Source organism: Perognathus longimembris, chromosome 2 (assembly GCF_023159225.1).
Source record: "Perognathus longimembris pacificus isolate PPM17 chromosome 2, ASM2315922v1, whole genome shotgun sequence".
Classification (NCBI taxonomy): Eukaryota; Metazoa; Chordata; class Mammalia; order Rodentia; family Heteromyidae; genus Perognathus; species Perognathus longimembris.
Window position 1 is genome coordinate 43,241,686 of NC_063162.1, and position 24,670 is coordinate 43,266,355.

The 24,670-nt window shown below is 37.5% G+C and overlaps 1 protein-coding gene across 1 annotated transcript in view; it reads right to left on the bottom strand.

The window, feature by feature from the left end:
• The window catches only part of Ctnna3 (catenin alpha 3), a 1,259,651-nt gene that overhangs the window by 960,752 nt on the left and 274,229 nt on the right, over nucleotides 1-24,670 (bottom strand). The window contains exon 6 of the mRNA XM_048338867.1: nucleotides 2,675-2,938. Coding sequence (XP_048194824.1) covers nucleotides 2,675-2,938 — 264 coding nt within the window. The remainder of the gene's footprint in view (nucleotides 1-2,674; nucleotides 2,939-24,670) is intronic.

Below are 24,670 nucleotides of genomic sequence, written 5' to 3' on the forward strand. Positions count from 1 at the left end.
GATAGGTAGAAATTTAATAACTTCTCACATGTATGTGAATAATTAAGAATTTAATAATATTGGATTAGATATGAAGACCCTACTAAAAGACATACAATTGAAGTAAATCTGACTACTCTAAACTTAAATGTATTGTTTATCTAATGACTTTATCATGAACTTAATGATGTTAGAAACAATATAGGCCTTATAATGTTATATGTAGTTTTTCAAGTTATCAGTTAAACTTTAGTAATTGTCAGTATATTAATTTCTGCATTATGGAAGAATCTTCCTCCAAATGATAGTGACTATTAGTGTATGAGATAAAACTTACTAGTAATTGATATGTAACATTATTCTGAGCATCTGCACTTATATTATTACAAATTCTTTCATTCTAACAGGATTTATGTTTTAGACTCACTATTGGCCCAATTTTAGAGTTAAGAAAACCAAACTAATACACAAATAACTTTCCCAAGGTCATAGAGATAGTTAAGTGTCACAGGTGGAATAGGAGGCCAAGAAGTAGGAATCCAGAACATTTATTCCTACATACTATACCACACTGTCTTCCATTAAAGAACTACATGCCTGACTTGGGTAGCCAGCAATCTTTGACATCAAACTTGAAAGTCTGACAAACTTCTTAACATCGACATGTCCAATACAGAGTTGCTCATCTTTCTCCTATAACCAACTTAACCCATCTTCTTCCTTGTTATACTTGGTAAAACCTCAACTATCCAGTTGTTCATACCATTTAAAAAGAAACACAAAGTAAACAAACTTGCAACTCCATCTGTAATAAATACAAATGACTTTCAACTTAACAAAATACACTTTGGTAGGCAATGCTTTCTGAAGACTTCACTGTTGATTAGCCCAGGCTTTATGAGTCATGACTCTCAAGTAGTTTCTTCCTCTGCCCAGACATTAATTCTGTTCCCTCCCTTTTCCCTTCCCAGATGTTAATTCCCAATTATATCTCCTCTCACTAATTCCATTCTGTGTGTGCCTCTAGAAGACTCAGCCTACAGCATCAGCCAAGATTCCCCTTTTGTTTATACCCCACATCCATTCTGTCAAAATCCAGCTTAACCTGTTGTACACTGACACCACCCTGTTCCAAATTAAAATGACAAGTGGAATAAACTAGTTCATGAAAGCATATTGGTTTTTCAACTATTTTACTTCGTTATCATTCACCCGGTGCTCCATGAGCAGCCAACATAGTCTTCTAAAGATATAACTCTCAGGTTATTAAGCATGCTTTTTCTCATTTGTTCTAACTAGCAATGAGCCTGTAAATCTGCAGGTAAACATACTGGATGGTAAAACACATGCAAAAAATACACTTGGACATGATAAATTATACTGGACTCCTGTCATTCACACAGTGTGACCAAAGGAGGATATTCTTAGGAGAGGATCACAAGACTCAATAGCTATGTGCATATGAGCATATAAAATATTAATTGAAATGAACTCTAAGAAATGGAAACAGGAGGGGTTTTTTAGTTATTTTTCCCCTTTTCCTTTATTATTGTTTTCTGTAACTTTTGTCTGCTTAGAGGAGGATAAGGAAATAGCACAGAAATGGGACGAAGGGTGAACAAATGCAGCAGTGATACTAGCTACACTCTGTTGAAAATGAACTATTCAACATGTAGGGGGGAGGCAGGAGAGAAAAACTGGGAAAAAGTGAATGAAATGGTCACATAGTTTAAGAAGAAATTACTAACTATAACCTCTCTGTACATCACCTTTACAATAACAATGAAAACTAAAAAAGACCTTACAGAGTCTTCTTAGTGAAGAGGCTTGATACCCTCTATAATCTAATCCATTGGCTCTCTTCCCTGAGCCCTATACTTGTCTTCCTGCTTTCTTCACCTTGACATCTACACTGTCACAAACACCTGGCAGGTCACACCTGTTAGTCTGTTCTAGATCTTCATCTGCCCCATTCCCCATGCTCTTTCAAGGGTTTGATAACATTTCACCCTCTCAATATAACTTACTTATATATAGATCAGTTACAAACCATGTTTATTGTTCTTGGCTTGTGGCTGTATGTTCCTGTTAAAATGTAAGCTCCTGTGAAGAGCAATGGTCATATCATCTCCCACGCATTCACAACAATGCCCATAATAAATGTTTATCAAGTAAATAAGTCCTATATGTCAAAATTTTATATTATGTAAAATAAAATCATTATTCAAGTACAGTAACAATTCCAATTCATAGTCATTGGAGTCCCTGGCAAAAATTGTAATCAAGAAGTCTACTGATAAGATAGTTTTCTGTTCATGAATTGGAAGATACAAGATCACAGAGAATGATTAGATAAATGGACTTTATTTTCTCATACACTAACCTCTAACACAGAGATCTGAAAATCCACTTCAGGCCTTTGTTTCTTTGTATTAAAATATTGAATCACGGGCTGGGGATATAGCCTAGTGGCAAGAGTGCCTGCCTCGGATACACGAGGCCCTAGGTTCGATTCCCCAGCACCACATATACAGAAAACGGCCAGAAGCGGCGCTGTGGCTCAAGTGGCAGAGTGCTAGCCTTGAGCGGGAAGAAGCCAGGGACAGTGCTCAGGCCCTGAGTCCAAGGCCCAGGACTGGCCAAAAAAAAAAAATTAAAAAAAAAATATTGAATCACATGTTGCCTTACAACTTACCTCTAGCTCATCAAGTGCACTTCCCAAAGTTGCTGCCTGAGGTTCTGATGGCATCGGCATATTCTGGATGCCTTGAGAAGCATTTGAAATGACATGGAGGGCATTCTGGATCTCTTCACAAACTGTGTTCTTGCTGGCTTCTAAGGAAGCAACATCAGAATGCTCCAAACAGGCTGAACAGATGGAATGTAAGAGTGGGGAGTTCTCCTTCAAGGTGGCCCTGGCCCCTGCAATTTCATCCCTCTGATTTGGGGATTTTAAGTCCTGAGAAGGAGAATGAAAAACAAAGAATTTTTTAACAATGGTTTATGGGAGACTTACTGCAGAGGAGCTCAGTTTCTCTATCAGTATAAATCAAAGGAGAGCAAACACTAGGAAATCAGCTATATGTTATCCAAAGACATCAATTATTCCTGCATTCCTTTGGATTCTCAAGATCTATAACTTTACAAGTAAAAGTCACAACGGTGCAAATGTGTACAAATATATACAAGATCTTAACATTTGTCAATCATAAATTCCTACAATACTCTGACACATTAAGTTAATTATAGAAAACTTGAACAATCAGTATGCTTTCTACCTTTTCCATTAATATTAATCATTGCATTTACTTTTTAAACAAAAGCAAGTACTAATTAATGATAGATTTTTTATATTTATCCTAGAAATGGTTAGAGAGCACTTAGCATATATAATCCCTTGTCCTAGACACCTAGTGCACAGGTGTAAATAGTCAAATAAGAACTTGGCTCTCCTAAAGCTTATGTCCTTGTTTTGAGGGAAGGAGACCTACAGATGACAACAGATTAAGCAAATACACAGAGAAGCACTTGCAGTCAAATGTTAAAAAAGAACACACAAAAAATCACATATAGAGATCAAAGGGAAAGCAGCTTTAGTTCAAGCACTCAGCAAGGATGTTTCTGTGGAGATGACAATTTGAAGTAAATCCAAATGAAGAAGGAAGTGATATTAATGTGATGGCTGACCAAACCTAATTATAATACAATGAAACAATCTTTCAATCACTCCTTTAACCAAATGAAAAAGGTTGACATCACTAGTGATGTCACTAAATATTATATATACCTGGATATACAATGGCAAAGAAAAGCACATCACTTCCAGAGTATTAGCCCCAGAAATCCATAACACCCCATCTGGTCATGAGAATTGTGACAAAGTCAGATTGGGTAACATCCTGCATGATACTTGGGCAGTATGCCACAAGACCATTAAAATTATGAAAAACAAGGAGATAGATTTAAAAAATGTCACCAACTAGAAGAAACTAGAGATTCATGACAAATAAGTGAGATGGAATGATCTCAATTAGATCCTACAACAGAAAGACTCAAGAAAACATTGCAAATCTAAATAAAACGTGTGTGTGTGTGTGTGTGTGTGTGTATTAGTAAGAGGTAATATTCATTTCTTTGTAGGACAAATGTGAAAGATAATGGAGGAAATTAGGGAAAAAAGTTAGATTGAGATTCTCTGTATTATCTTTGTAACTTTTCTGTAAATCTATCATTTTTCTGTTTTTCTTTCTGAGTGGTTGAACAAGCTTACATTCCCATCAACAGTGGGTTTCCTTTTGCTCATAGCTTCACTAGCATTTGTTATTGCTTGTTTTCTTCGAAATGGCCGTTCTAACTGGGGTGAGGTGGAATCTCAGTGTTGTCTGGGTTTGCATTTCCTTTATGGTCAAAGATGTTGCACATTTCTTCCTGTGTCTATTGGTCATTTTTAATTACTTTTTATGAGAAGACTCCTTTTAGCTCATTGGCCCATTTATTAAGTAGGTTATTCGTTGATGGTATATTTTCTTCTTTTCTTTCTTTCTTTCTTTTTTTTTTTTTGTTTGTTCAGGATCAGGCCTCCAGCTAGGTATCTGACACTTTCACTCATTGGTTGGAACTCTATCACTTGAGCAATGCCTCCAATCTTGAGTGTTTAATTTTATTTTAAGTTCTCTGCATATTCTGAATATTAGGCATTGTCTAATATATAGCTGGCAAAAATCTTCTTCCATTCTATAGGCTGTCTTTTCAGCTTATTGGCTATTTCCTTTGCCATGCCGAAACTTTTTAGTTTGAGTTAATCCCTTATATCAAACAATCTCTTTTATCACATCTTTCTTTGATTTTCTCTGTTTCTGAATCTTTACTCTGAACATTCTTACCTGTGTCAAGGAGTCTTAACGTTTCTCCCACTAGTTCCTGTAACAGTTCCATGGTTTCAGGTCTTACATTAAAGTCTGTGATCAATTCTACTCTTGGGCATTTATCCAAAAGATTACAAACTAGGATACAGTAAAACCCAGCATAATCATGTCCTTTGCAGCACAATTCATCATAGCCAAGGTATGGAATTAGTCCAGATGCTGGTCAATGGACAAATGGATCAAGAAAATGTAGTATATATACACAATAGAATTTTATTCATCCATTCAAAAGAAGGGCATTTTATCATTTGTAAAGATATGGAAGACTGAAAAAAATTTTATGCTTAGTGAAACAAGTAAGGTCCTGTGAGACAAAGGGGGCATACTTTCCATCACATGTAGAAGCTAGAATTAGCTTATAAAGTTATAATTAAACATATTAGGTGGCATGCAAGTGTAACAAATGTATTAACTGAAATGTGGTTAAAGTCAAGGAAGAATTCAGTAGAAAGGTGATGTCAAATCCAACTAAATAAACACTAGGAAAAGGATACTGAAAGGAGTAGGGTGGAGGGCCAAGGGGAGAGAGGTAGATGAAGAGAAGAGGGGAAGGAATGCAGTCAAGAATTCAATGTATATCCTATAAAATTAAGAAAAGTGAGAGAAAGGGTGGATTGGGAGGGATGAGCAAGAATGGTGAAGGGGTGGCATTGATCAAGATGCATTATAGTCATAAACCACCTTGCTAAATGGCAATGCCCCTGTACAACTACTTAACTGTAATAATAATTTTAAAACTCAAATTTGAGCTAATTGTGGTGATGCTCACCTGGAATTTTAGTACTCAGGATGAGTCAGAAGAACTAAGAGTTCAAGGCCAACCTAGGGCTACATAGAGTTACAGACTTGTCTGGCCTTCCTAATGAGGCCTTGCCTCAAATAAATAAATGAATAAGAATAAATTTAAGAAGCTATTTTTAGGAACATTTACAATTGTTGGTGTACTTCATACAATAACTTACTTAATCATAGTCTCCATAAAGCTTAGTATAAGTGAAATTACTATCTCAGTTCAAAGATAGGAAGCTGAGGAGCCAAGTATCAGAGCAAGACGGTGGCATCTCTTGGAACTCATCCACATGACTCTCAAGCCTGCATCTAACAATTATTCTATGCTCTTTCCTACACAGGACATATTTTTCTTATTTGCTAAACAAGAATGACTTTTATCTACCTAGTAGCTTATAAGATATCATGGAAATGCTTCTCTATGGCATTTGATTAATCATCACAATATCCTTTGAGAGAGTTTTGCTGACATTATTCGTGCTATTTTTAAGTAAATAGTTATTTAGTGTAAGGACATTAAGAAACTGGTAAAAGAATTGAAACCCAAACCTCACTTTTCTCTTTGCAAACCCCAGGCTCACTCATTCACTCATTCTCTCTCTCTCTCTCTCTCTCTCTCTCTCTCTCTCTCTCTCTCTCTCTCTCTCTCTCTCTCTCTCTCTTTCTCTCACATCTCTAAGTCAGTGCTGCCTCAGAATACTGTCACCAGAGGTTAATAAACAGCTTGTGCTACTATATTTTTAGTTCCTTCCTTTCTGAAAATAAAGGCTTCCTGCTACTTCTCATGGGCTTTACAGAGATTAACTTCTTTACAAGATGTAGGGAGGACAGTTAGAAGTAGCTGTCAACTCACTGCTCATACTACTAATTAGCCAAGAAAAGACATTTGGTGGTGTCCTTGGCTTGCTATGATTTCTGGTTTTGGCTCCTAGCCTCAGCCTTGTCATTAGGGCTATGAGCTGGGTAAGTCATCTATTCTTTTGATATTTATTTTTCATTTTTTAAATTAGGAATAATTATGCTTCTGATAACTCTCTCACAAGACTGAGTGAAAAGGGTCAGAAGTGGAATAAGATCTCTGGATTTACTACTCTGAATGCATCTAATCTCATCTAATCTTGTTTACACTTAGAAGCTAAATAGAGTCAGGGCTGGATGGAAGATAGAGAGTACATGTGGAAAACAGTAAATAAAGGTTGTTGTGGTCTCTGTGGTTACTTTGTTTTATCTAACAATACCATGGACTAAACATTCATAGGCAGTCTATCCTAAATTTTTGAAGGCCAAATAGGAATTACACAGTCAGATCAATTGGAGTTTTCTATAAATTCAGTTCCTCAAAGATTGGTATTTATTTAATATCTTTTTATAAATGCTCCAGAGGGAAAAGCTCACATGAGACTTTCATGTCAAGGAAACATTAAATGCTTCGAGATGATGAGAAAGCTCACAGATAGAATTAAATAAGAAAACCTTACAAGTCTATGCAAGTGGGTAGAAAAATAACACATGAGTTTTAACCCTAGCAGGAATACAAAATATAGTTAGGAATTGTAAATATCACATAATATAAAAACTGGGAGCACTCTGAGCAATATGTTTATGCAGCCATTCATTCAGCAAATATTGTTGAGCCTCTACTACACCTAAAGCAGACATGAAGTGCTGGGAATGCAAAGATAAATATTCAAGGCCAGAAGAGGAGACAAACATATTGGTTTGGGAACTGACAGTTATAGCATAAAGTCTTCAGCTCGAGGAAATTAAATATATACACATATATATGGAATTTTATAGTTTAGGTATAATTAATGTATATATTCAAAGTGTACATATTTTAATATATATATATATATATGTTGTATAGTCATTACTATGATCCAGTTGATCAATACATCAATCACCCGGCTATTATTTATGCATATGTTGTGAGGACACTGAAGATCTATTCTCTTAGCAAATTTCAAGAAAATAATAGAATATTATTAACTACCAATGCCATGCTGTAACTAAATTGTAAACATCTTAAAACTAAGTTTGCAACCTCTGGCCATTCCCCCTCCCATCCCTATCCCTGGCAATCAACATAAAGTACTATTTCTTTGAGCTTGATTCTTAGATTCCACGTTGAAATGAGATAATAATGTACTTGTCTTTTTGTGCTTGGATAATTTTACTTAGCATAATGCCTTCCAGGTTCGTGCAAGTTATTGTAAATGTCAGGACTTCTGAGAAAATGATTTTCTTAACTCTGAGCACAAGTTGTCCCTACAAACAATGCAGACCAGACTAATAAGCAAAGAAAACAGCATGTGAAGAGGCCAAGAGCCTGAAAAGGCAAAGAGCATTGCAGGTTGCTGCTGGTGATGCTACAAGCAGAGAAAACTTGAACAGGAATGCTGATGAACCCAGCTGGAAAAGTAGGCAGGAGATGCTATGCAACACTAAAGAACACAGAAAGCAACAAATGTCTTTTCAAAGGTTTCTCTGGCAGTAGCCTTTTGAGTAGATGAAAAAGGATGGCATTTCAGTGAGTGAGATCAGGCAATAAAGCAGGTCCAGGAACAAAAACAAGTGACTACCTGAACACTGAGCATGATTGCTAGACTGCAATAGGATAGATCCAGCTCAAAGTTATGAGGTAAAGAACATGTAAGACTTTGGGATATTTAGATGGAAGGAAGGAGATGTTTAGAAGTATCTAGGACATAGTTTCAACATAGTAATGCATTTACCAAGATAAGAATAGAGGGAGCAAAAAGAATGTGCTTGGAAGTGAAAGGTAAAGCACATTTTGTAATGAACCAAATGTAAGATGCCAGCACTAAATGAAAATACAGTGTTATAAACAGATCTAGAATTCACAGAAGTAGAATCTGGAGTAGAAACAGAGATGAATCACTGGCTCCCAGCTGGGAGCCAAAGTGTGTAAAGGTTACAGGGCCTTTGCCCAAGATGAAGGTTACAGTAAAAGTCTGGGAACCCAAGAGTCATCATAAATTGTTCCTTGAAGATGTCAGCACAATAATTTTACATGCTAGCCCCAAAGGCAAAAATTCTTTGTGTGTATATGAATTTAAATTACAAGAACATGATCAGAAATTTTTGAATTCCAAAATAACTTTGTGTGTATGTGCCATTCCTGGGGATTGAACTCTGTCCCTGAGTTTTTGTACCCAAGACTAGCACTCTAGCACTTGAGCCATAGCTCCACTTCTGGTTTTTGGTTGTTAATTGGAGATAAGAATCCCATAGACTTTCTTGCCTGGGTTGGCCTCAAACCACGATCCTCAGATCATAGCCTCCTGAGTAGCTAAGATTATATGCATGAGCTACCAGCACCCAGCCAAAAATGTTTTAAAGTTGAACAACATGAGAAGCAAAAACCACAGGTCTATCATATAGTTTGGAATCTGAATTAATGAGGATAATTATGACCATCATAAGAAGCAATACTGAAAAACAGAATGACTTGTCTATCATAAATGTTTTTATTATGAATCTCTCCACCTTGAAAAAGGGAAATTTATGTTAAAGGGTATGTGATTTTTTAAAAAGTCTAGAAATCATGAATGAATGTGGTGAATTATCTATGGATTTCTTTATTAAATTTAGAAATACTAGACTAAGTAGTTGTTTAGATGTCAATGAAATCAAATATCTGTTAATGTAACTTATTTTGCATCTCCTTATCTAGAAACGTATGATGCCTATTAAGAGTTTAAAACATTTTTATTGAACAAAAATTAAGAAAAGGAAGTCAAGCTGTGGGTCGAGTGGTAGAACCTTGAGCAAAAATGCTCAGGGAGGAGGCCATGAGTTCAATCCCCACAACTGACTAAAAAAAAAAAAAAAGAATAAAAATGAGTCAGAGAAAGTTATGCTCAAAAAGAAACAGAAACTTTGCTTTGACTACTCCAAGAAACCAAATTTGTGAAAGAACATAATTTTATGTAGTGGGTTTAGACAGTGCCACAGAAAGTGAAAACCTCATGTATCTACTAGCTTCACACTAAATGTTTGTGAAACCATTGCTACAACTACTTCGGAAAACAGACAGCAGGAAGAGAAGTTGAAAATAGGTGTACCCAGTTTCTCAGCTACTCCACTCTTTGAAGATGACACACGACTAGAAACCCATTTGTGAGTTCATCAAAAAAACAAAAATATTTACAAAGCAACCGACTCGGAGAATAAAATACAGCCACCTGGATATAGAACAAAAGAACATATTACTTCTGACTTGGGCACTACTAATCTATGGTACAAATCAGAATACAGGTTCTTTCTTTTTTTTAACCAGTTCTGGGCCTTGAACTCAGGGCCTAAGTGAGCACTGTCCCTGGCTTCTTTTTTCTCAAGGCTAGCACTCTGCCACTTGAGCCACAGCACCACTACTGGCCGTTTTCGACATATGTGGTGTTGGGGAATCGAACCCAGGGCTTCATGTATGCAAGGCAAGCACTCTTGCCACTAGGCCATATTCCCAGCCCCAGAATACAGGTTATTTCTGAATGATGAGAGAATGGAAAGTATGAATAAGAAAGTCACTGGGAGCTTGGTAAATTTTGTATTCCTGTTCTAGGTATTAGTTACATAGGTGTACTTAGGTTGGGAAAATTCATTGAACTGAATATTTTCGAACTTTTTCTGAACATAGGCTATAAAAAGAGAAGCTTACATAAAAACCAAGGAAAACAAAAATACTAGTAAAGCCACGCAAATATCCATGTTTTCTCTTGGGCAAACAACACTGTATAAACTGTTCTCACACTGCCCATGTTAAGGGGATGAGAAAATTAGATGTGTGGACCATCTTCTGCCTCATTGAAGGGCTTAGACTTTAAAATAAGAAATGGGAGAAAACTCTAAACATTTGAAAGTAACAATAAGATGAGATAAAGCAAATCGGCTGGCCATGAGAAAAGACAAAGCAACAGGATTTTCACAGCAATAGATGGCATAGCCCCTTGGAAAAAACTGCACTTCGGAGAAATCAAAAAAGACTTCCTTACTAAGCTTCATCCCTGCCCACATGGAATCGCTCAGCAGTTACTCTGTTCAACAAAGCAGAACTACATGCAAATTTTCAGGCATTTAAATGAGGTTTCTGATGCCAATGGAAACAGTCTGGTAGGGAAGAGAAAAGGAGCTTATAAAGAGCAGTTTTGTTTTCCTAAGATTAAGGAAGACATGAAGCAATAAGCCTATGGATACTTTGCTATTTTGATTCTGTTCTGGGTTGGCTCCTATCCCCAGTCTCTCTCTGCCAATACATGGCATGCTAACTGCTTCACTGGTCACTGGGAAGCTTCGTGTTCCACCAGAAAACAAGATAGTGCAAACACCTGCTAACTTAACTGTTTCCTCCAACATAAATTAGGAAATGGAATACTCAGCTGTAACTGACCTGAGGGATGTATCAGATGGTGAAACAAGGTAAGTGCAAGTCTTGAGGAAAACCAACATTGAAAGACACACATCATTTTTCAATCAAGACATCATTAAGCAACAGAGAGGGTATTACTATGTTTCTGTCTTTATTTTCAGTTTCATAATAGGGCAAATGCAATAAGGAAAATAAAAAGAATCCTTCAAATTCAAACAGAAAACTGAGAGACCAGATAATAATAGTATTAATGGTATGTAATCTGGGCCAACAGTGCATACTATAGATAGCTGAAATATACCAAGGTGAAGTGAAAATTAACTTCAAATCTTATCAGAAAACTTACTCTTCTTAACTCCTCTTTCTTTCATTCTTTCCTTGCATTTTTTTGACACAAAGTCTTACTATATTGTCCAGACTGACCTTGACTTCTGATCTTCCTGCTTCTATCTCCTGAGTGCTCGGATTACAGGATTCACCAACCTATACTATGCTTGGCTTTTATTACTAAATTCTAACTTAGCCTATTATGCTACTGTGCCAGTCAAGAAATAGTGTGTTGGTGTGTATATTCACGTATACACATATAAATATATATATGTTCTATCCATCTGAAGCATATCTAGAAAGTGTATTTGATTTTTATCTATCTGATGCAAATGCAATATATTTCACCTGTGTTTGCTTAGTTTATGTAATCATATACTATCTGAAGCCACACATCACATTTATATAAAGAGAATACACAGAACAATTAGCCATTTCAGCAATATCCAGTTTGTGTCTTTGTTTCTCTTTCATTTGTGTTTATGTTTTGTCATTTCATCCAACAAGAAGATTCCAGTGCCTATATATCTAGAAAACTTTTGCCTAATTAACAATTGAAAGAGTTAAGTAGGATTTTAACATCTTGTCAAAAATCAATAGACACCATTATTCTGAAAATTTCCTCCCAGTTAAGACTGACTTATTTGTGAAAAACAAACCACTTGTTTTCTGGTGCAACCCTCAGTCCGAATAGGATCCAAGCCTAAAAATGTTAAAGCAACTTCTTAGTTAATAATCTTTTATGGTTATTAGTGGTTTGTATTAGTAGTGGTTTGTTCTGTTCAATTTATGTACAGAAATTCTTTCTGGAAGAATTCTATGAGACGTTATAAACACTGTTATTATGCCTAGTTGTCAAAAAAGAAATAGATATTTGTTCCAAGATATACACAATTTTTAAAAATGACATAAGTGGTTATTTTATTTAAGAAAGTCAACATGATGCTTCCTTCATCCAAACATTCTAAATGCTTTCTCATGTAATGGCCTAGCTATGAACAAGACCCAAGACTGGCTCCTGTCTTCACATACTTCCACATGTTATTTCTATTTTTGTCAGTGGATTCAACATCTGCTCCCTATGTTTGCCAAAAATTTCTCCTTCAAGTTTGTCTTTCTGTGGTAATTCAATAGAAATTGTGTATTTTCAGACATATTTTCCTGAAAAACAATTGTCTTACCTGATAGAAGTGCTTTGGAATAATGGAGTGTCATGTAGGAACAAGGACAGGAACTCTAAAAGCTCAGCAGGAAAGCTTACTTGTTCTACTGGTGTTAAGCAGAAAAAGCTCAGGGACAGCGCCCAGACTGAGTTCAAGCCCCAGGAAGGTATACACGTGCAAATGTGTGCACGCACGCGCACACTCACACACATACACACAATTAGTTCTTCCTCTCTCCAATTCAAATGGTCCTCTTCACTTACCAGCCTCACCACTATCCTAGCTTGGGGCATGATGGAAGGGCAGTAGCAGAATGGCACCCAATTTGACGATCCTAGGAAAGTGCTTTCTCTGTGTTACACAGGCTTCTGACCTCCTCCCTGTGCTCCAAAGGAAGGTGATTGTGTTTGCACTGGCTGTGCAGCCTCACCAGCCACATCTGCTGCACTAAGGACAGGATCCAAGCAGGAACACCTCCCCACCCCACCCCTGCATTCCATCTGCTGAAAATGGAATACCCAAGAGACCCCTCATGGCCTGAGTCAGGTCTCCCAGCTTCCCACAGGGCTCCCTTCCTTGATCCCTACTTGGTGAGAATTATGGCCCTTCAGAGTAGACTCCAGGCAGGCTAGGGTGTACCTCTGGAGGATCCAAGGGACCATCTTTTTTTATCTCCTTTGTCTCATTCCTTCAGTCTCCCACCCTTCTTCAATTATTACAATTATTTTTGCAAAGTGGATGCCTTACTTTGAGATAAATATTTTTGGAGCCGGTTATTTCCTTGGATTATTTTTTAAATGTAAGATTTGGAGCATGGAGTTAGAACCTTGATAATCTTTTGCCAGTGAATTAGTTTAGGTTTTAGACTTTTGTTTTGTGTAGGTTTTTTATTTCCTTTTCATGCAATACAGTTTTAAATGGGAAAAAGGGGTGTGCCACTAAGAAGAAAACAAGTATACAATTGTGCCAGCCACAAAGAATACCCCAAGTTTTATCCCTAATGCAGTACTGTCCTTGTTCTGATTTGGTCAGAAAAATTTACAATCTTGTGCAACTGGCTAGTTCAATAGAGTGTTGCTTAATTAATATATAACAGAAACAGGTTGTTATTTGTACCATGATGTACTAATTAAAGTGTAACTAACTGGGAACAAGCTCCTTGGCCAAAGCAGAAAAACAATTCTTACTCAGCTGGTGCTTTACCATTTGAGCCATGTCTCCAGTTCCTAGAAAAACAATGCTTATAACAGGATGTGGCTTAACTAAAATAGTGTCTTGTAAGATGTCAGCTCCCCTTGAAATGGCATCAGGTCAAGCAATCTCTTTAACTGTAAAGATTCAAACTTCTACATGCTCAATACAATTCAGAATACAAACATTCTTTCATTCAATTACAGAGCAAGGCTGATAAGAAAACCAGAGGACAAAACCACAAGACTAGAAACTAAAGAGCGGCCTATAAGATCACTTAGGGTACTCAAATATATAAATCAGAGAGATACATAAAGAGGGAAATTAAGAAGCTTCATCTTACAAGAAATTTACCCAGATCCTAATGTATGAAACTGTAACCCCTCTGTACATCACTTTGACAATAAACAAGTAATTATTATTTAAAAAAAGAAGCTTCATCCTGTATATTTCAATCTACCTTTGATAAAAAAATTTCTAAATATAGCATGTTAGTAATGAAAACTTAATGGTTGCTTTTCCCAGAGAAAAGCTGTTGGGCTTTTCAGTTTAACTTGACAAGCCTGAAACACCTGCTGTAAGGTGTGACTTCAAAGCTAAGAGTACAAACTCGGATGTCTATTCTAAGCAAGAGGCATGAATAGAACAGATGTCAGACAATGGGGAATGGCAAGGCCCTGGCTCACTCTATAGCAGTTATTCCCACTGAAAAACATTCAACGTCAAATTGACCAAAGAAAAACAACTCCCAGTCTTTGATCCAAGAAATTATTAGCACAGATATTTGTGTGAGCTTACTAATGCAGTTTCCATGCTTTATTTGTCCAATATGTGTCTCTGATCTTAAAAGAGCTGGGAAAGACCAATAATACGTGGCCTTGAACCCAATCAGCCTTCAATAAGCGAAAAGGAGTGAACATGGAGTAACTCAAGGGAGGAAGGCAGACCTATTATGATGAAAATAGTATCAGCCTGGGGTTAGGACCCAGACTGAAAAACATTTTAAGAGCAGGAAAATTTCAAGTAGGATAATTAACCTTACTTCAGCTATAAAACGATGATAATAATATCTATGTTTTAAGCTATTAAAGGATTACGTAATTCAATGCAAACACGCTTTTCCAGCATTTTCTTAAGCTATAGTCCCTCCTGCTTTGGTTGCTGTTGTTGTGTTGTTGTTATTTCCTTGTTGTGTTATTGTTATGTGGTGGTATAGATTAGGAACTCAGGGCCTCACACTTGCTAAGCATGGTCTTTACCTCAGTCCTGCCTTTTGCTGATATGATCTCTTTTTTGAGATAGGATTTCACTTTCAGGGCACAGTCCTCCTTAGGTTATGTTAAGATGACAAGCACATGCCATTACACCCAGCTCTTTGTTGAGGAGTCTCCAAATTATTCTTCCAGGACTGGTCTCATACCACAATCCTCCCAATCTCAACCTCCAAGAAATTAGGATTTCAAGCATGTGCCACCAGAGTCAAGGTCGTATTCCCATCTTAATTTTTTTCCCACCATTACCCATCTCCTTAGGTAATGGGAAATACTCAATTTAATTGAACGAGTATTTCCAGATGTATAATTGAATATGATTGACATGCCTGAAGTTAAACTTACTGACTTTCTTATACCGCTACTCCATATTGCCTTGGAACTCAAATGGCCTCAATTATCATCTGGTCAGCAGGAAACCTAGAGAAATACCCTTGATGTGTCTGTCATTCTCTCATCCCTGCTTCTATTAGGTAAGGTCTGTTATTTTATGTTAAGATGTTCTTCAATAAGTACCATTATTCCTATCCTTAAAAGTCTAGAGGAGAAATGAGTACAGAAAAAAAAAACATTTCTTGTGAACACAAGAGGATAGCAAGTTAGAGAAATATTTAATGAAAGACAGAACTATCTGGCTGATACAATCTTGTCTGTAATACTACCAAAGCAGACTACTTAAAATTCAGAATTGAGCTTTACTGTCCATTTAAAACGTTGTAGCAACTATGAATCCATGAATAATAAATTTCATCTTGTTTATTATAGATAAGCATGATCTCTCCTCCCTCATTCCTATTAGGCCCCTTACAGTCAGACACTCTTGTCTGTCAGTCACAAAGGCACACATAAGGATCCACAGATACCTTCGGGTGAGCTGTATTCCAGTCTTCCTGTACTCCTTCTGGTAAATGCCCATTCATTCCTCAAAACAGCTTGCATTCTCACATTCTATCACACACAGATTCCACGTGAACACTCCTTTTTCACAGCGCCACTGTAGCATATATTAAACCATTACACTCTGCCATAATTATTTATTGACACATCTGTGTTTCTCATACATTTTGAATTTCTCTTGAGTCCAAAATGATGTCTTAGTTCTACCCATTGGCCTTACCACAAAGTACTAATGAATTAATAATACCTCTCAGCACCCATAAGATAAGCAGAAAACTTTGAAGGTCATCGGCATAAAGATCATTTAATATTCTATAAAGTAAATATTATAATTTTGGAAAAGGAAATCAGAGCTATAAAACAGGTAAAGATCTGCTCAGTCTAAAATGGAACTGTTCTTAATTAAGTTTCAAGTTAGGCTAACTAGATTTACGAACTATTCCCCATAAATGTGTCCTTTCTGAGACCTCTTAAAAAAAAAAGATAACAGATTTTTTTAACACTTAATATGCATTGTATCATTCAGAGCTTATTGTTATGAATCTCAGGCTGTTCTAGAAAGTGCCTGATTTCTAGCACATTTCCCAGCAGGAAGCAAGACCTTGAACAGAACTGAAGGTAAAGATGTTTTTCAAAAACTTAGGTTAATAATCCTGCTACATTTTGGGTATCCTGAAAAGTTGATTTCAGGAGGTATTTACCCAATAAAATTGCATGTAGCTACAAGGAAGTACTAATACAAGTACAAAGAAAAAAATAAGTGCCCAGCTCTGATGCCTATATTCCTCAGAAACTATTAGGCAATAATAAATAAAAATGAGCTACAATTAGTAAACTAGATAATTATTGCTATATGAATTATAAGAACAAGTTGGAAGTGCCATAGGAGAAATGCTATGTAGAGACAGAGGAGCACATTGTGTTTTTAAAACATGGCCAAGAGAACTGACATATGAGCTAGTTGGTTGACTAACAGACCTCTCCAACATGACATATCAAACCCCAAATTCCTTCAACTTACTTTTCTGATAGTTTCTAACAATTCAGTATTGGAAATATTTCTAGTTGACTAGGCCACAGACATTGTTGTCATCTTTAAACTTCTCTCTTTCTCTCATAGTCACATTCAGTCTATCAAAAAAGTTTTACCCTAATTCGTCCTGAATTTGACCTCATATCACCATTACCTGCTTGGCTCAAGCCATCCTACGTTAGTTCCCAACCCCCTCCCCAATACTATGTTCTAACCACCTGGACCCACTTGCTATTTTTCCTAGAGGCCAATTATGACCATAAATTAGGTCTTCCCGTTGCTGGAATTCTTTTGTAGACTTAGGACTGGCCCACTCCTTCACTTCCTTCAAGAGCCTCAAAAACCAAATTTCCGAGATACTTCCCCTGCCCATCCTATCTAAAAGTCCAACTGACAAATTTACTCTTAATACACTATATACCTTCTTCTTGTTTCTAATCTATTCATTATTTTATGCTGTCTGATATACTTATTCATCTTGCTTGTTTTCTATTTTTTTCCAATAGAAAGGAAGTTCCCTGAGACACATAAAACATAAATGGTAAATATTTATTGAATGAATGAATGAGTGAATAGCAACTCAATTTGGGGACTGGGAATGTGGTTTAGTGGTAGGGTGCTTGCCTAGCATGCATGAATCTCTAAGTTTGATTTCTTCAGTACCACATAAACAGAAAAAGCCAGAAGTGGCACTGTGGCTCAAGTGGTAGAGTGCTAGCCTTGAGCAAAAGGAGCTCAGGTACAGAACCTAGACCCTAAGCTCAAGCCCCAAGACTGGCCAAAAAAAAAATTAGAACATCATACAAAATAATGTTATGTGATTCTATGGGGATAAAATGCCAGAGAATTGTCTAGAGCTCAGAGACAGATAAATAGAACAGTAATAGTTCAAACTTTCTGCTCTTTTAATCTTTTAGTCTTGAGACTAATGGTATAATAAGTACATTTGCATATGTTAAGACTTAGTTTGGAGTTTAACATTAGGTTATCTTTCATGCTTACAAGGGTTGATATGGAAAGCTATCTAACTCAAGACAATGCAACTCAATGGTTGCAAACAAAAGATCAACAGTATGTGCCCGCACAATAAAAGACAGTTATATACAAAGCTCCAGATCCCTAATTGACAAAGATTTTGCCTGATTCAAAAGCTGTATACACAGCTGTGCACAGTGACACGTGCCTGTCATCCCAGCTGCTGGAGAGGCTGAAATGAGAGGATTATGACTTAGTCTGAGGCCAGCCTGGCAATTTAGGGAGACCTTGTCTAAAGAAAAATAATCTGTATACATCATAGACCATCTATATACAGAGTAGTCACTGTTTTAGTTTTTTCCAGTTTAAATACTTGTGTCTCTAGGAATGGTTTCAATACACCTTGGTATATAAATAAATTAGTATTCTTGCACTCTAGAGAGAAGTATGTGTTTAGCACCAAATGGAATCAGCAGATGACTAAATATCTTTTTTTTCCTCTCTTGTTTCTATCATAAATGCAACAGATGCAAAATGCTGGAATGGGGACAGCCCCAGAAGGTTGATGTTTGCCTCTAATGCAGAAATAAACCATTCCAAAACATATTCGATACAGCATACAAAAGTTAGCAAAGACCCTTTATTGCCATCAGGAGGACTTTATGACTAAACATATCACAAAAGTCTCCATAGTTCAGATGAAGCATATACCCACCTTTAAGGTTAAATATCATTAAATACCTTATAAATATATAGCAACAGCCATCCAAGCCCAGTATACATGATTGCTTCATAAACAGTTTAGAGTTATACCAGTTCACACTAATTCCTGAGCATTAATCAAATTCATGGGACATAAATGTATGAAATATAACTTAACTTTATAAAAGAGAAGTTAATAGAGCACAGTTGTTTTTGTATTAGTAGAAACTATGTCCTAACATTTGTCTAGCTCACCTCTTTTTAGAGCATAACACATAAGGAAAATGACAGTACCTCACCAGCTGTCCAATTGTCCTTCTAAATTCCTCAGGGTTCTACAGCTCCCTACTACCCCAAGCAGGGTTATATTTGTGTGTGTGTGTGTGTGTGTGTGTGTGTGTGTGTGTGTGACCACTTGAGCCACAGCTCTACCTCTGGCTTTTGTAAGGACCAGCACCAGCCTCGTTTGCATTTTTATTCACTGTTGGATATGTAAGAAATACATATTATATATAGTAGATTTCGTTTAAAAAGAAAAGAAATTTCCAACATGATCAAAGGAATCTGAAGAACTCATAGCTCAGATCAAACCAAATGGTAAAAGAGTAGATGTTGGTGCCCATGCCTGTAATCCTAGCTACTCAGGAGGCTATTATCTGAGGATCATGGTTCAAAAAAGAAAAGTTTGTGAGGCTCTTATCTCCAATTAACCAGAAGTTTTGCTGTGGCTCCAGTGGTGGAGTGTCATCCTTGAACAACAACAACAACAAAAATGAGACCAGCACCTAGGCCCTGAGTTCAGGCCCAAGTACTGGCACCAAGAAAAGCAAGCAAAATTGAATGCTTTTCCCCTTAAGAATGACCCCCTTCACTATTCCTGTATAACAGTATTAGAAGTATTGTTCACAAAATTTAAGAAAGCAAATAAAATAAAAGGTTTCCAGGTGGTAAAAAATAAAATGCTCTCTATTCTCAGAATTATGATCTTGAATATAGAAAAATTCTGTGAAATACAACACACACACACACACACACACACACACACACCTAATATTGGTAATGTTATAAGATACAAGATCAAGATGAGAAATTTAATCATACATCTGGGTACTTGCAATAAAAAAAATCCCAAATTGCAATCAGCAAAATATTTTGCCTATAATAGCATCTATAAATAAAATACTCATTAATGAATTTAACAAGAGAAAATTCAAAGTATGTACACTGAGAACCATAAAGCATTGTTGAAAGAACTAAGATAATAACTAGAGGATCAACTTATGTCATGAGTTGGAAGAATATATCTTTATAATGGCAATGTATCTCAAAAAAGCATACTATAAAGCTATTGTAATCAAAGTAACAAGGTACTGACACAAAAAACAGTCATGTAGATTGATGAAACAAAATAGGAAACCACAGACTATTTTACAAATGTGCCCAAAAAGCAGACAACGGAGAACATGACATTCTCTTTAGTCATTTTCATATTAAGTCATATTCATTTGCAGAATGACACTTTATCTCTACCTCTCATCATCTTATATAAAACTTGAATTCAAAATAGAGCAATGCCCTATGCATAAGACCCACATCTACAATATTACCAGAAGAAAACATAAGGAAAACAGTTCAAGACATTGGAATAGTAAAAGATTTTTCATAAGATACCAAACGCACAAGCAACAAAAGCAAAACTAGATAGATGGAATTATAATAAACCAAGAAGCTTCTGTGTAGACAAAGAAATACTAAAAATATTAAAGGCACAACCTACAGAATGGGACAAAATATTTACAAATGTGATATTAACATAACAAAAGATTACTATCCAGATCATGTACAGAACTAAGCAGTAAAATAATAATTATCCAATTTTAAAAAGGGCAAATGAATACACATAAGGATATGAAAACTGCTCTATATCATTATCAAAGAAATGAACATCAAAAATCCAGTGAGACCTCCCTGTAGTTACAATGGCTATTATCAATAAGACAAAAGACAAAGAGCAGGATGTAGTAGTGCATGCTTACAATCCCAGGACTAAGGAGGCTAAAGAAGGAGGATGGCAAATTCCAAAGGTAGCTTGAGCCACACAGCAACACCCTGATTAAAAACAAAATCAATGTTGGTAAGAATTTGGAGAAAAGCTGCTTATGAGATGTAAATTAGGATAGTCATTATAGGGTCACGTCTATAATCCTAGCTTTTCAAGAGAATGAGATCTGAAAAATGGCAGTTCAAAGCCAGCTGGGCTATACAACTCTGAGAGAATCTTACTTACAATAACTAGCAAAAAGCTAGAACTGGAGGTGTGATTCAAAGGGTACAGTGCCAACCGCAAATGGAAAAAACTGAGAACTCAAGGTTCTGATTCAAGTCCTGATACGAGCACATGTGCACACTGCACGCGCGCGCACACACACACACACACACACACACACACAAATAGTATGGGAGGAAGTGCCCCTAGTACTCTGAAAACAGAACTAACACACAAGTCAGCAGTCCCACTAGTAAGTAAGTGGGACTATTATATATCAAAAGAAATAAAATCATTATACCACAGAGGTACTTGCATGCTAATGTGTACTGCAGGTGTATTACAGGCCTGTTCACAATAGCAACAAAATGGAAACAAATCTAAGAGTCCATCAACTATGAATGGATAAAGAAAAAGTGACCATCTACACAATGGAATACTAGGCAGCCACTAAAAGGATGAAATGTCTGTCACTGGTGTCGTCATGGATGGAACAAGAGACTGTTAAGTGAAACAAGACAGACTCCAAAAGATAAAAGCCGGGGCTGGGGATATGGCCTAGTGGCAAGAGTGCCTGCCTCGGATACAAGAGGCCCTAGGTTCGATTCCCCAGCACCACATATACAGAAAACGGCCAGAAGCGGTGCTGTGGCTCAAGTGGCAGAGTGCTAGCCTTGAGCGGGAAGAAGCCAGGGACAGTGCTCAGGCCCTGAGTCCAAGGCCCAGGACTGGCAAAAAAAAAAAAAAAGATAAAAGCCCCCTATTCTCACTCATGTGTGAGAGCTAAAAAAAAAGGCTGCATACACAGGGATAAGAGAGGAGGGCAGAGGTTAGTAGAATCTTGGAAAAAGATGCAGAATGAGCTTCAAAACACAGTGGGACAGGAGTAGTCTTAACCTTACACTGCACCCTAGGATAATTGCAGTCTGAAACAGTTTATTATATATTTCAAAATAATAAGAGATGTCTGAATCTTCCCCAAATCATAAGCATTCTAGTATTGTAGGAGATGAAAACATGTACGGTCAAGAAGGAAGTAAAATTTTGTCTCAAGCTGGGCACTGGTAGCTTGTGCTTATAATTCTAACTAACTCAAAATGCTGAGATCTGAGGATCTCGATTTGAAGCCTAACTGGGCAGGAAAGTCTGCAAGCTTCATATCTCCAATTATCCAGCAAAAACATCCCAGTGGCTCAAGTGGTAGAGTCATGGTAGCCTTGAGTAAAAACAAGCTTGAGTACAAACAAGCTCAGGAACAGTGCCCAGGCTCAAGCCCCACAACAGGCGCAGTGTAAAAAGAAAAACTAAAAAACTAAAAGATGCACAGACAGCAGTAAAAAGCTGATGTCCTCAAATGGCTTTATTATCTGACAGTCCAGTCCAGAGGCTTTGTGACACCAATGTGAATTCTACCTCCTCTGCATTGCTCATTTACTGGAGCCACATTGCTCCTTCCCTGACTGTGTGTCCTTTTCTGCTCTGATTTGCTAGTCCTTCCCTGCGATGGAGGCATTCTCATTACCCCTGGTCCTGCCAGCTGTGGAAGGATGTGTAAATCCTCAGGGTGTAGCATGTGAATCAGCTGGCATTTTATAGAACTCCACATCTGGTACTACTTCTTTTCTGACTGTAGATAGTGTCCCCTGGCATCCGAAGAAGGATTACAAACAACATCCTTCCCTAGATGAAGCAGGCAGGCTAGAGTCTAGAAGATCTGGGTCCTGGGAAGCACTCTAAATCTTCTCTTGGAGGAGGAGGCATTTTTTTAAATGATTAGTTGCTCCTAAGCAATGAAGTCAGTCATGTACTCTAGTTTGTATAATCCTCTGGACTTGCATACCCAGAGGAAAGGTTGTACACAATCCTGCACACCACAACACAATGCCTCACTTATTTATCTTTGCCTCTGGCTTCTCTATGTCTCTGTCTCTGTCTCTCTGTCTGTCTCTCTGTCTGTCTCTGTCTTTGTCTCTCTCTCTCTCTGTCTCTCTCTCTTCCCCCCCCTCCACTCTGCCCCCTCTCTCTCTGTCAGAACAGTGTTGATACACCCAGGAACATGGTGGGAAGGGTGTGTGTGTGTGTGTGTGTGTGTGTGTGTGTGTGTGTGTGTGTGTGTGTTGTGTGTGTGTTGTGTGGGTGCGGTGCTGTAATAAAAAGATCCCAGACCAAAGCAGCACTATCCTTGAAACTGCAATTCCATCAGGTTTTAAACTGGAGTGTTGCTCAGGGCTTCTGAGGATGATGAATTGATGGCAAAAAGGAGAATCAATTGTAAAAGAGTAGTGTAGCCATACAGTGACAACTGAACAGTGTGAATGCACTCTATAGTCCCTGCTTGCTGTGTGTCCAGGATGCTGCCCACCGGGCCCTGTTAACCAATCCAGCCCCAGTTCCTTCCATGTACTGGGACATGACATCATGCTTTCTCCTCTTCTTCCTCAGGGCCTTTGTATATGTGTATATGATGAGAATTACATGGTTTCTTTTTGTACTTTTTGTTTTTTCTTATTTTTTACTATCTTTACAAACAGAGGGGTTTCGATTCAACTCGTCGATTTATGAATATAATGCATCTTCACTAATGTCATTTGCAGGGAAATGGATTGCCTGGGAAAAAAATTATATTAAGAGAAGTAAGTCAAGCTCAGAGAGACAAACAGCACATTTTTTTCTCTCATATGTGGAAGCTAGATCTAAGTTATAAACATACATGAAAATACATATATATAGTCATATATTTACATGGAGACTCATTTGCAGGGAGGGGAGATTGAATGGTGTAATTCCTTCAAACAACTAACTTATACTTTAACAGAACAAATACCAGGAAGCTACAGCACATGCTGCCTCCAGCTTGGGCAGTCACAAAGAGAAAGGACAGATCAACAGAGCAAGGAACACAGTCATTCAATGAAGATTTGTAATGCTACTGTGTATTATGGAAATGAATGCCATAATAAGGAAAAATTAAGAAATGTGAAGTTCTTGGTATAGTACCTGACATCATTAGTTAAATGTTACATGGAAGCTTGAACTCAGGGCCTTAGACTTGTTAGGCAGGCACTCTCCTACTTGAAGCCTACTCCTGGCCCCTTTGGTTTTTTTTTTTTTTTGGCTAGTTCTGGGGTTTGGACTCAGGGCCTGAGCGCTGTCCCTGGCTTCTTTTTGCTCAAGGCTAGCACTCTACCACTTGAGGCACAGCGCCACTTCTGGCCATTTTCTATATATGTGGTGCTGGGGAATTGAACCCAGGGCCTCATGTATACAAGGCAAGCACTCTTGCCACTAGGCCATATCCCCAGCCCAGCCCCTTTGGTTTTTATTTCTCAGATCCAGCCTTGTACTTTTTGCCTAGGCTGTCCTTGTCCTGTGATATGTCTACCCAGGCCTCCTTGCCTATCTGAGAGTTTTGATAAGTGCCACTGCATCAAGCCTCCTCTTCTTCCTCCTCCTCCTACTTCTCCTTTCTTTTCGCAATACTAGAGTTTGAACTCAGCATCTCACACTTGCTAGGAAGGTGCTCCACCACTTGAGCCACATCTCCAGTCCTTTTGACTTTAGTTATTTTTCAAACATAGTGTCATAGTCATCTTCCCTGGGCTGGCCTTATACTGTGATCCTCCCAGCTGGAACGACAAGTGTACACCAACCACCCTACTCAGCTTGTTTGTTGCAATGAGAGTCTTGCTGATGTCTGTCCCAGGCTGGCTTTGAACTGTGATCCTCCAGATCTCTAGTTCCAAGGTAGCTTGGATCATAGATA